The sequence below is a fragment of the Oryx dammah genome, unplaced genomic scaffold (genome assembly GCF_014754425.2).
Source record: "Oryx dammah isolate SB20612 unplaced genomic scaffold, SCBI_Odam_1.1 HiC_scaffold_15, whole genome shotgun sequence".
NCBI classification, from domain to species: domain Eukaryota; kingdom Metazoa; phylum Chordata; class Mammalia; order Artiodactyla; family Bovidae; genus Oryx; species Oryx dammah.
The window spans coordinates 1,556,131-1,568,599 of NW_024070199.1; the positions used below are offsets into that span (position 1 = coordinate 1,556,131).

Consider the following 12,469-nt stretch of genomic DNA (forward strand, 5'->3'; position numbering starts at 1 on the left):
AATCATCTTGATTGGTGTTTGCTTTGTTCAGCCCTATTTTCTGGGATGATCTTGCTAAAGGCTGAGTGCCATTTCGTTCAGGACATCCTCTCTGGGGCCACTGTGTGTGGTTGGAAAACATAAGGGATTATCTACATGGTAAGAAGTTGGTACCTCCTCCACAGTCCAGACCTCGCCTGGCCCTTCAAGATTCCATGCATGCTAAAGATCAGGGATCTGCAGACAGACATCTAACATGAATGAGAAATAGAAACATCCCAGTTTGTAAGGAAATCCGGTTAAGGTTCAGAGACACTGAATTGTTCAGAATTCCTAGGGGTGGGACTATGGGCTCTGTCCTCAAGAGAATTGGAATGAGCAGTCCTGGGCTAAGTGTAAACCCGATCTCAGGTTTCCCTGGGCTTTTTAAATACTCGTTAAGGCCGAGTTTCACGTATCGTCCTGCCTCGTGGAAGTCTTCATCGTTTTACTTTACTGTGTGTATGAGAAGTGCGTCACCGTGGCTGCCTATCGCAGGCCCGTTGACCTGTCCCAGCACGTTCCTTTCGTGACCGTCTTTCCACCAGCCAGTCCAGCTGAGCCCCCTGTCATTCACCCAGTGCACGATGCTGCTTCATGGGCCATGAGGATGGGACCATGTCAGCCTCACTCACCGCTCTAACTCCAGCAGCCCATCCAGGGCTTGGAAAAGTATTTGCTTCACTGATGACTGAATGAGAAAATAAAAGTAGTAAAGAAACGTTCCTTTACTACTTTCTCTGCTCAGAAATGCCTTCCCAGGACAATTCACAGCTTCCAGTGCCTTTCATGGACTCCTCCAAGTAAGATAGAGAACTCCTTCCTTTACGCTTACTCTCTATTCCAATTACACCACCTACGACTCTTTCTAGCTCCTATTCTTGATGGGCAAGGAACAGAGGACCTTCTGCTGTTTGTCTCGAAAAAGAGGATTCAAGGGGTCCTAGTAATTATCCTTAGCTGTCTGGAGGGCGGTTCGTACAGGAGGGTCAGACAGGTCAGGCTCTGTGGGGCTTTAAAGGGTGCAGCGGGTGACCTCACAGGAGGGAGACTCGGTGCCCAGGAAGCCAGCTGTCTCAGGTCCATCTTGAGAGGTAGCAAGTGCTAGGACTGGGCTCAGACCTTGGCTGCAGAGGTGCACGGGAAGTTGGAGTCAGTTAATTTCAAGTTTTCTCAAACCTGTACGGAGGTAGGAGTACAGGGGTTGGGACGGCCAGGTGTGAATCCTGGCTTGACCTGCACTAGTTCTGTGGGACCCTGAGCAAGTCAACTGATGGTTCTGAGTTGTAGCTTCCTTAACTTCTGAGGAAAGTTAATGATCCCTATCCCTTACGGTGATTGTGAGGGTTAACTACAATCACACATGTGTGAAAGACAACAGGTACGGTAACAGTAACAGTAACAGTACAGCTCCGTGAGTGTGAGTCGCTCCGCTGGTCCCTGCCTCCACCTGTGCACTGCTTGCGCAGGGCTTCTCACCTCCATCCCTCGGCTCTAAAGCTCCCCAGCCTGGACTGGCTCCTCCCCGTGCCCTGTCTGATTCTAGGCATCCTTTCAGACCGATGGCAGTGGCCTCAGCCTCAGGCCTTCTCCTACCACCCTGCACAGCCTTCCGACAGTGGGCTGCCCCCGGCTGAGGGCCCGGCGCTGACACCACACCCCACAGCACCGAGCTCGCCCGTGACAGATGCTCCATGCTTGTGACTGGAGCTTCAGTTTCAAGTCGGGGGGGCCATGTCTGAACCAAGACTGGACAAATCAGGCACCCACTTCCACCGACACTCATAAACACACCAATTTTAAATGCTAATGGTCTCGGGGCAAGCCCATTCTCTTGGATAAGTGTCTCCTTTTTGATATGTATCTAGATCACATTTTTGAAAAATCAATGAAAATCTTCCCAAATGGACCATCACCACTGCCCCACGGCTTGCCCCAATACTCTGTTCTCTGACTTCCTCATTGGAGCTCAAGGGTGTTTATCATTCCCCAGGCTTTCTTACCCAAGTGCCAACATCCCCTGAACATCTAAGGTTTACCAGGAGCCATCTCAGGACAGCATAACCCTTAAACTTCTGCTCAGACGTGACGCTCCATGGGGGCTGGAATGTAATAAACCTCTTCGGCACTAAATTTCAAGCCTGCTTTCATTGTGTCAAAGCAACCCAGCATTTTAGTTCAAGATGCTTAATGATGTTACTTCAACCCAAAAAAAGTCTCCATGAGAGAAAGATGACGTGGAAGTTGGGAGGAGGGTAGACTGCTGCTGCTGCTGCTGCTAAGTCACTTCAGTCGTGTCTGACTCTGTGCAACCCCATAGACGGAAGCCCACCAGGCTCCCCCATCCCTGGGATTCTCCAGGCAAGAACACTGGAGTGGGTTGCCATTTCCTTCTCCAATGCAGGAAAGTGAAAAGTGAAAGGGAAGTTGCTCAGTCGTGTTCGACTTTTAGCGACCCCATGGACTGCAGCCTACCAGGCTCCTCTGTCCATGGGATTTTCCAGGCAAGAGTACGGAGTGGGGTGCCATTGCCTTCTCCAGGAGGGTTACTGAGGCCAAATTTGTATGAATATTTCTACACAGCCCAGAAAGGATCGCTACCTCTGTTTATCTCCTAATTATTCCACCAAGTGGTGGGAAAGTCCATTTACTGTATCTGCCAACCTTCCAGGTTAAAAAGCAGCCGACACTACAAGTGTGTGTGTAGGAGAGTGGGCTAGGAGCATTTACTGACTTCAGTTATCTCTCCTTTCCAATATATGGGAAAATGCCTAAAATGCTTAATGCTTTCCTTAACAATTGTTCACTGTAATTTCATTTGAGATGGTACTTTTGGAAAAGTGAGAGAACTATTACTATTATAATGAGGAGCTCACCCCCTGAACCCACAGAAAATTTTTTCTATTTTATCTTGCTGTGAGATTCATTACAGTTTGGTTTCCTAAACACCAGAATTAGGGTCACCAGGCTACATGCATATTGACTCAGGGCTCCACTCAAAGCCTCCCGTTATATTTGAGTGCAGGGCTCAGTAGTGGGTCTTTGTAGTAAGTCACAGGCCTACTGGAGTCCGAGACCCTCTGCCATCCTGCCATGGGTCTGTGAGACTGGTGATCAGTCTGTCAGGAACAATGGGGTTATCTGAATATTCTCATAGTGTACATAAGTCATATACCAAATGGAAGAGCTCTTGTTCTTAAGATGCAATAAAACAAGGACCCAAGAATAAACTATGGAAGAGCTCTTATTCTTAAGATGAAAGGAATAAAACAAGGACCCAACATGAACCTACATTGAATCAGTATGCCATTCTCACCAGCTGTATGCCCTGGGCAAGGCACAGAGCTATTGCATTTATAAAATGGAGATAATCATATAAAGCTGCTGAACATGGGGACTGGACCAGATGGTGTTTTGAGGTCCTTTTACCACTAAAATTCAGTATTTTATTTTACAGCTTGATTACATGAGTGACTTAAAGGTGGCAAGAGGCTGAGAGGTGGGCCTGAGTCTGCAGAGTTACCGCTCAGGAAATGTTCCCTTCTAGACTGAGAAAGCCTCCTCCTGGGATGTCTGGGACTGAATCACAAGAACTTCCAGAATTCTGGGTTTCCTGTGGAGTAGAAGGGTTTATGGGGACTTGAGAACAAGAGTCCTGGGCAAGACTACCACCTTGAAACTCACTGCATTTAAAACATCAGTGTCTCTTTAAGGAGCGCCTTAAGGCTGAGAGTGGTGGTGGTTTAGTCACTCAGTCATGTCCGACTCTTTGTGATCCCATGGACCGTAGCCCACCAGGCTCCTCTGTCCATGGGTCCCACCAAGAATACTGGAGGGGGTTGTCATTCCTTTCTCCAGGGGATCTTCCCGACCCATGGATCAAACCTGAATCTCCTGCATTACAGGCAGATTCTTTTACTGCTGAGCCACCAGGGAGAGGTCCCCACTAATAGCAGACTAACAGTATCCTTAACCCTACAACCAGAAGGAACTGAATTCTGCCAACTCTGAAGTGAGCTTGGAAAAAGATTCTTCCCCTGAGCCTCTGGCTGGAGAGCCTCAGATGTCTGACAGCTTGACTTCATCTTTGTGAATGCTTGAGCAGAGGAACCAGAGGACGAGCTGCACCCACCTGCACTTCTGACCTACAGAACTGTGAGATAATAAGATCTTGTTGCTTTAAACCAAAAAATAAAGTAAAATAAACCATCAGTGTCTCTGGGGACTTCCCTGGCGGTCCAGTGGTTAAGACTGTTTCAACTGCAGGGCTCACAGGTTCGATCCCTGGTTGGGGAACTAAGAGCCCACATACCGTGCATGGTGTGGCCAAAAGATAAAAATAAAAAAATAAAATATAACATCAGTGTCTCATGAAAAATGCAGAGGAAGATCCCTCTCTCCAACAAAATCATCCCTCTAAATCCCTGCTGTAAAGAAAATCTGCCAAGCCTGCCCTCTGCCTGTCTCTGCTTGATGAACTCATAGTCATCCTTCAAAACCCAGAACACAAGTGGTCTCTGGCATCTAAATGTCACTGAAAGCTTTCCTCTGGCTGTGACAGGCACTCTGTGCCTTTTTCCTCCCCAGCATTTCTTATAACACTATTAAGTAAGGCAAACGGGGACTTGCAAAAGCTGAGCTCGCAGCAGCCAGCTCCTGAGAGAAGGGACTGTGTCTTTTATTCACTTTGAATTTGCAGCACCTAAGACGTTGCTGATGGGCTTCCCTGGTGGCTCAGATGATAAAGAAACTGCCTGCAATGAGGGAGACCTGGGTTTGATCCCTGGGTTGGGAAGATCCTCAGGAGGAGGGCATGGCTACCCAGTGTAGTACTCTTACCTGGAGAATTCCATGGACAGAGGAGCCTGGTGAGCTACAGTCCAGGGGGTCGCAAAGAGTCAGATACGACTGAGTGACTAACACAAAACATTGCTGCCACTGCAGATTTTTACTGAATGAAACAAGCTTTCAGAGAACAAGGATTAATTAGCTGGTTTAGCTTCTCCTGCAGGGTCTGCCCTGTCCTGTCTTGAACCTCTTTTGAACTGTGCTGTGAATCCCTGCAGGAAGGCTCTAGCAGACCTTTGGTACATAAATCAATTTGCCTACAAAGGGAACCTAGGTGAGGTCTGGACAGCTGGCATTCATAAATCCTGCATGTTGGTGGCATCTGCCAGAAACACATTTCCCCTAGCACGCATGCATGCTTGGAGTTACTTTGGAGCTAACTTACATACTCAACAGTTTGGACATCACTGCATCTCTACCTGATGGAAACACAAACAGAACTCACTGGGGACCACAGAGGGAATAGCTCACATGCTTCTAGGCTGTGTGGGGGTCACGGAAAGGTCTCCCGGAGGGAGCTGTGATTTCCGGGGCTTTTTTCCGATGAACTCATTCTCCAAAGGGCAACTCGAAACTCTCTGCAAAGGGAGAGGGTGAGGGCCCTGTCTGTCCTCAATGATCTAAACGGGTGTTTTATGAATGGCTTCTCTTCCGGCCACAGTCCCTTTGGGCCAAGTTCATACTGGCTAGGAAAACGCTGGTGTGATTTTCTTTGATGAGGGCAGTGAATTTATAGCATCACGTGTCAGAGAGAAAAAGAGGGAGCGAGCAATGCTTCTTGCTGACCACCATGGTCGACTCTGTGCAGCTATGGCCTCTGAGCAGGGAAGGTCAAAGTTCAGTGACTCTAGTTACGTCGACAAACAGGAACCATTCCATCTCTGCCACCTGAGAGCCTAACCCACCCCCAATTGTACTCCTGAACATCTGGCCCTCGGGTTTCACTCAAGAAAACCCAGCTGCCCTTACGCACCCAGCTTCTGAACTTGTTTCCCTGCCTCTGGCCCAGCCCGTCTAACCCATCCCCTTAGCAGTTAGCAAGCTCTCTGTGAAAGACAGACCTGATTCTGTGACTTCTCCACCTCAAATCAGCTGATGGCTCCCACTGCTTTGGGCTGATTTCTAGGACTTCATCCTAACAGCTCTTGTGTGACCACTGCTCATAAGTCTCCTTTGTCATCACCAGAAAGCTCTTTCAACCCCCTTGGTGTAGGCTACTATCTTGCCCTTAAGCCTCATACAAACACCATCTCCACTGGAATGCTGTCCCTCTGCTACCTTTTTCACACATCTATTTTCTACTTTTCCTTTTTTAAAAAATGGAAATATAGTTGATTTACAATGATGTGTTAGCTTCGGGTATACAGCAAAGTGATTCAGTTTTATATACATAATATATATTCTTTTTCAGGTTCCTTTCCATTGTAGACTATTATAAGACATTGAATACAATTCCCTGTGCTACACAGTAGATCTTTTGTTGTTTATCTGTTTTATATGCAGCAGTGTGTATCTGTTCATCCCAAACTCCTGATTTATCTCCGCTGCCTTTCCCCTTTTGTAACCATAAGTTTGTTTCCTATGTCTGTGAGTCTATTTCTGTTTTGTAAGTTCACTTCTGTCATTTTTTTAGATTCCACATACAAATGATATCATATGACATATGATACAGCCACAATGGAGAACAGTATGGAGATTCTGCAAAGAATCTGAAAACAGAATCTGAAGAATCTAAAAATCTAAAACTAAAAACAGCCACCATAGGATCCAGTAATTCCACTTCTGGGCATACATCTGGAAAAGGTAAAAACTCTAATTTGAAAAAAAAATACATACAGTGTTCACAGCAGCACTATTTACAGTAGGTAAGACATAGAAGCAATCTATGATTAACAGATGAATGGATAAAGAAGATATGGGGTGTGTGTGTATATAATGGAAAATTACTCAGGCATAAAAACTGAAATAATGCCATCTGCAGAACACAGACAGACCTAGAAACCATCATACTAAGCAAAGTAAGTCAGACAGAGAAAGACTAATTCGTGCTTACCTTTCATCTCAACCTAGAGAACAGTCCCTTCAGGAAAACTTTCCCCTTGATTGGGTCCCCTAAGCATGCTCAATGCAGGGACGATGCCCGCCCCCTTGTATGTCTGGATGCCCATAAACTCCATGCTCTACCGGAGCGGGGCTGAGCCTGTCTTGATCACCCTGCAGCCCCGGCATCTCTCATGGTGAGAAGGCACATCGTGGGTGGTCCAGTGAGTGAATGAACTAAGAGGTGTGTGCGGGGATGGTAACCCAAGCCGCCTCACACAGCCTAGGCAGCGGAGGGGACACTCCAAACCGCACTCACCATCGCAGGTGCAGCGCACGTTCCGGTAGAAACGCGGGCACACGAAGCTGATGCGGGCCGTGCTGTAGGTCATGAGCGCGTGCGAGTCCAGCGACAAGCCCTGCTCGCAGTGCTGCTCCTGACAGTCCAGTCCAGAGCAGTTCTTCTCCAGGATGGCCGAGATGCGCATGGCGTTCTCCAGGTGTCTCCTGGCGTTGGACAGCTTCTGGATGAGGTAGGCCGGCTTGTAGAACTCGCTGCTGTGCGTCTCCACCGCGAACAGCATGTCCAGCTCACCGGTGCCTGCCACGGGCTGGATGCTAATGATGTGCAGGCTGTCCTGCTTCTGGGTCAGGACCGCGTTGCGCAGGGTGCGCCGGAACCCATGCATGTGGAGCCCCACAAAGTCCTCGGGGGACACGTTCTCGAAGCGGATGGTGACGGTGTTCTGCAGCATCTCCTGCACTAGCTGCTCCACGTGCACGACCACGTCAATGGGCACCTGGAAGCGGCCATCGCTCACCGACACGTTCAGGACATACTTGCCGCTGTCCAAGCCCCCCAGGGCGATGATCTTCCCATCATGACTGTTCACCTTGAACAAGCTCTTCTGCTCCGATTTCAGCGCAAATGTGAGGACGTCATACACGTCCTGATCTGTGGCGTGGATCTTCCCGATGACCCCACCAGGAAAGTCGTCCTCCATGGTGACAATGAAAATCTCCAGGGGGATGGCTGTGGGCTTGTGGATACTCTCCTCAATGACCCGCACTCGGACGTAGGAGTGAGACACTTGCTGAGGCTTGCCAGAGTCTTTCGCCTAAAATCACCCAGCAGGGAGGGAAGATGAGGAAGTAAGGTAAAAGCCCACGATAATTTTTTTAAAAGCAACTAAACAAAGATAGAAAGTGTCTGCTCCTTTAACCACATTGCTGCTCCTTCCATCCCTTGTCATTATTTTACAAAACTGGAGCATGTACATATAAGTAAGAGGAGTGATTTATCACTTTTGGTGCCCGTAAGTGCACTCTGTTATGAGAATAAAATGTGTCAACATAATAAAGCCAGTGGGGGTGAACTGAGATGGAGGACGCAGGGTGCTGTGAGATCCACAGTGCCCCCAAGAGGCTGGCTGTGTTTTAATTTTGGACAGAAGCCACAGGGGAGCCTCATAAAGTGGCATTCCCACTTAGAAGAGAGATCTTGGTTGTCTCTGGCTTCTTTGCTTTGCATGGGACCAGACAGCATTTTTCTGTACATTTAAGAAACAATGTTATTTCAAGTGAGAAGGACACAATATCGAGGCTTAGAATAAAAGGTGGTACAATGAGAAAAGCCTGAAAAAAGCCATTTTGTCTTCCTTCTATCTGTAAGGACTGACAGAACCACCACCCTGACAGATAGTAACTGAGGACCTGTCATATACAATGTGAAGGTGGTCAGTGCTGGAAGACTTCTGAGAAGGGCAGATTCTCAGTGGCTGGGGCCCCAGGGTGGGCATCTCAGGATGGGGGCGGCCAGGTGATACCTCAGGAGGTATGTCCTTGTATGTGGAAGGCAGCGTGAAAGCAGGAGCTTGGTCATCACATGGACCCGAGTTCAAATCTTTGCTCTGCCTCTTGCTATGTGTCTGGCCTGGAACAAGTCACTTCTTCGAGCTTCAGGTTTTGTATATTACTGGAGTGAAATAGTCCTATCTACCTCACAGGATTCTTGTACTGTGAGGATTACGGCTCACATGATTGCAACATACTCAGCACAGACCTGACCCACAGAAGTACTTGGTGCATGAGAGTTACTGTGATTGTTGTTATCTTTATCATTTCCATAACCACATGCTTTTTAAAATGGACTATATGAGCCAGAGATGCTAGAATGGAAAATTCACTTAGGGGGAGATCAGTTTAGCAAACGGGACTGAACTTGAAGTCAAACTGTGTAGAGCCTTGGAGGACAACAATGAGTTCAGACCCCATGGGTCAGAGGTTGCCCACTCAAAGATCAGAGGCCAGAAAGGCAAGAAGCCACTGGATGTAAGGTAACAGACCCATGGGCCTGTGGGCTAAGAAGAACTGGACAGTCATGTCTGCCTAAAAACCCTAAAATTCAGCATCTGAACAAGCCAGAATTCACAAGGTTTCTGGCAATAGGGAGCTCAGACGTTTTTAGTTTAGGAGTTAGCACCCATATTCTGTAAAGGGTGAGACAAGAAATACTTTACGTTTTGGGGTTATATGATCTGTATCAACTACTCAACTTCCAACAGGAAGGCAGCCCAGAGCATATGTAAATGAACTGGAGAGGCTGAGTTCCCATAAAACTTTATTTATAAAAACAGGTTGAAGACAGGATGTGGTTCAGGGGTTATAGTCTGTTGACCTCTGGTTTAGTGGAATGAGATAATCAAAGTGGAATAATTAGCCTGGAAAGGGTACAGAGATAGATCAGAAAGAATCGAACACCCAGGAGGTTTTGCAATAGTCTCAGTATGGGACAATTTAGAATAAAGGGGGGAGATTGCAAAGGGTATATACCTGATGCACGCTGAGACATTTTGGAGACAGAACGTGGGCCTTGGTGGTAAGTTTAATATAAGGGACCAGGAGCTTTCTCCTCCTGCTTCTGGTCTCCATGGTGTTTACAAAGTCTGAGATGTGAAATATGCTCTCTAACAGCCAGAGGAGGTAGGCAAAGAACTGTACTGGCTTCTGTGTGGCACTCAAGTCCCTCAGTCACATCCAACTCTGTGACCCCATGGACTGTAGCTCTCTAGGCTCCTCGGTCCATGGGATTTTCCAGGTAAGAATCTTGGAGTGGATTGTCATTTCCTCCTCCAGGGGATCTGCCCTATGAGGGGATGGAACACAAGTCTCTTACATCTCCTGCACTGGCAGGCAGGTTCTTTACCATTAGTGCCAGCTGGGAAGCCCCAGTAGCTTCTTTGAGAAGGTACTAAAACTCTCTCCTTGCCCTTGAGGACCTCTAACTGTGGTATAAAGTCATTCACATAATATTGTTGGAGGAGTGGGTAGCAATTGAAGAGTTTATCAATGTGCTTCGAGCCAAAAGTCATTAATTTGAAAGGTTTCATGGGGTAGGGTAAGCCATAACTTATCCAAAGAGATAAGGTACACAATTAAACTCTATATAAAGACTATTCTCATCATTGCCACTATTAATAATAGGTTGCTCTCTGTGCCAACTGTGCTTAAAAAACAGGCACTCAGTCTCACTGATGGGACCCATGTCTTGGGATTGGCAAAATTTGCAACCAGAGGCTTTTTGGCGCTCTCTCGTTTCCTGCTTCTGTTCACGCCCTTCCTGTAACTGCCACTTCTGCCTCTTGGTCTCCCTTCATTCGACATCATGACCTTGAGGAAGGTGAAATGTTGGGAGGCCACTGCCACCCGAGTCCCTGTTCCTATTTCCCATCTCTGGGGAAACTTACCAAGAAGTGTGGTGTGCCAAGTCTCTTCAGTCGTGTCCAACTCTGTTATCCTATGGACTGTAGCCCTCCAGGCCCCTCTGTCCATAGGATTCTCCAGGCAAGAACACTGGAGTGGGTTGCCATGCCCTCCTCCAGGGGATCTTCCCAACCCAGGGATCAACCCATGTCTCTTACGTCCCCTGCTCTGGCAGGCAGGTTCTTTACCACTAGTGCCAACTGGGAAGCTCAAGCTGAGGTCTCTTAAAAAGCAAAGGCCACGAAATATTACTATGAAAATATTAATATGAAAAATTGATAGCTTCATCACACCAGGACCAAGATTGGTCATTTCCCAATTGGGGTGATCCAGGAAATACTTCTCAGTACCAAGAAGTAATGGAGAAGGAAATGGCAACCCACTCCTGTATGATTGCCTGGAAAATCCCATAGACAGAGGAGCCTGGCAGGCTATATAGTCCATAGGGTTGCAATGAGTGGGACATGACTTAGCAACTAAATGACAACCACCCCCAAGTGGTAAATCTTGACCAGTGAGTTGTCTTTGGGGCTCATATGGAGTGTTCAGAATACAGATTTAAGTCAGAGACCATCAGTCTAGCACACCCTACAGGAAAGCCCCTTTTCAACAATGATGCTTCCTTTCCTTCCTGTTCAATTTCACACACAGAGGCCATTTTTATTGGTGTGAAATTGAATTTGAGATTAAAAGGGGAACACTACTACACGGTAATGAATTATGTTGACTTGCTCAACAGAAAAAAAAAAAAAAACAACAACAACAACCAAGGGGCAGAGCCTGTAGTAGGAGAGAAAGCTGGCCTGCAACAGATAGAGGATGAGGCCATACCTGGACACACAGCACGTACTCTGGAGACTCCGTGTGCTGGAAGACCACGGCTGACCTCAGGATCCCATCCGAGTCCAACACGAATGCCTCCTCTTCATTTCCCGACAAAATAGAGAAGGAGAAGGGAGGCCCATTGTGAAAGGAGTCTTTGTCTGTCACCATGAGCTGCAGAACACTGGTGCCTACTGGCTTATTTTCCTGCATAAGACAGTATATTAAAAGGGAAGATAAAATTACACCTCTTTGCACATTAAAAAAAAAACAACAACCCATCATTACCGGCTGAGAGTGCTGGGCTAGAAAACAGAGCTTTTAATGGAAGGGATTCCCTGTGATATTATCTCGTCTTCTGAAAAATGCTGGTGTCTGTAAGCATCATCCCATCATTGGCTGCCTCCCCAGACTGCCCCGTGAGACAATGAGCTGCAGGTGAGAACACGAAGACTTGGCCTTGAACTGCTTTGTAGGTTCCAAGGATGCTGCCTGGCTCCATCTGTCCTTGAAAGGCCGGAATTGCCCTGAGTTCACCCAGATGGCTCTGGAAATCCATGGTGCTCATCAGCCTTCACGATGGCATCAGAAATCCTCTGGGGCCAAGAAAACATCAACCTTTTGGGATGGAAAATCCTTCCTCACGCTTGTCACAACATGATTACGCTGAGGTCCAACACAGTGACACAGTGTCACGATACTGGACTTTTAGGGAGACATACTGGCAACTTCCTGGTAGAAATACAAAGGCATGTGTTGGGTGGAAGATAGGGCTTTAAATCTCACCCATCAGAACATAGTTCCTCTGTTTCTCGAGGGAAGAGAAAGGGGATGGGATATTCCTCAATCAGAGAATGAAGAGAAAAGACATCTACAACTTCATCAGAAGTTTAGGAAGCCCAGATGTCCTTATGCCAATGTTATATTGCAGAAACTCTGCCTTCTATCTCACATGGAAACACAGAGACTCTTAGTCACT

At 47.3% G+C, this 12,469-nt stretch overlaps 1 protein-coding gene across 1 annotated transcript in view; it reads right to left on the bottom strand.

The window, feature by feature from the left end:
• LOC120874836 (protocadherin Fat 3-like) overlaps positions 1-11,721 on the bottom strand; it is a 47,812-nt gene extending 36,091 nt beyond the window's left edge. Inside the window, exons 1-2 of the mRNA XM_040256533.1 lie at positions 11,500-11,721; positions 7,226-8,024 (exon numbers count right to left, since the gene is read on the bottom strand). Coding sequence (XP_040112467.1) covers positions 7,226-8,024; positions 11,500-11,703 — 1,003 coding nt within the window. The 5' untranslated portion in view covers positions 11,704-11,721. The remainder of the gene's footprint in view (positions 1-7,225; positions 8,025-11,499) is intronic.
• Positions 11,722-12,469: the final 748 nt, after the last annotated feature.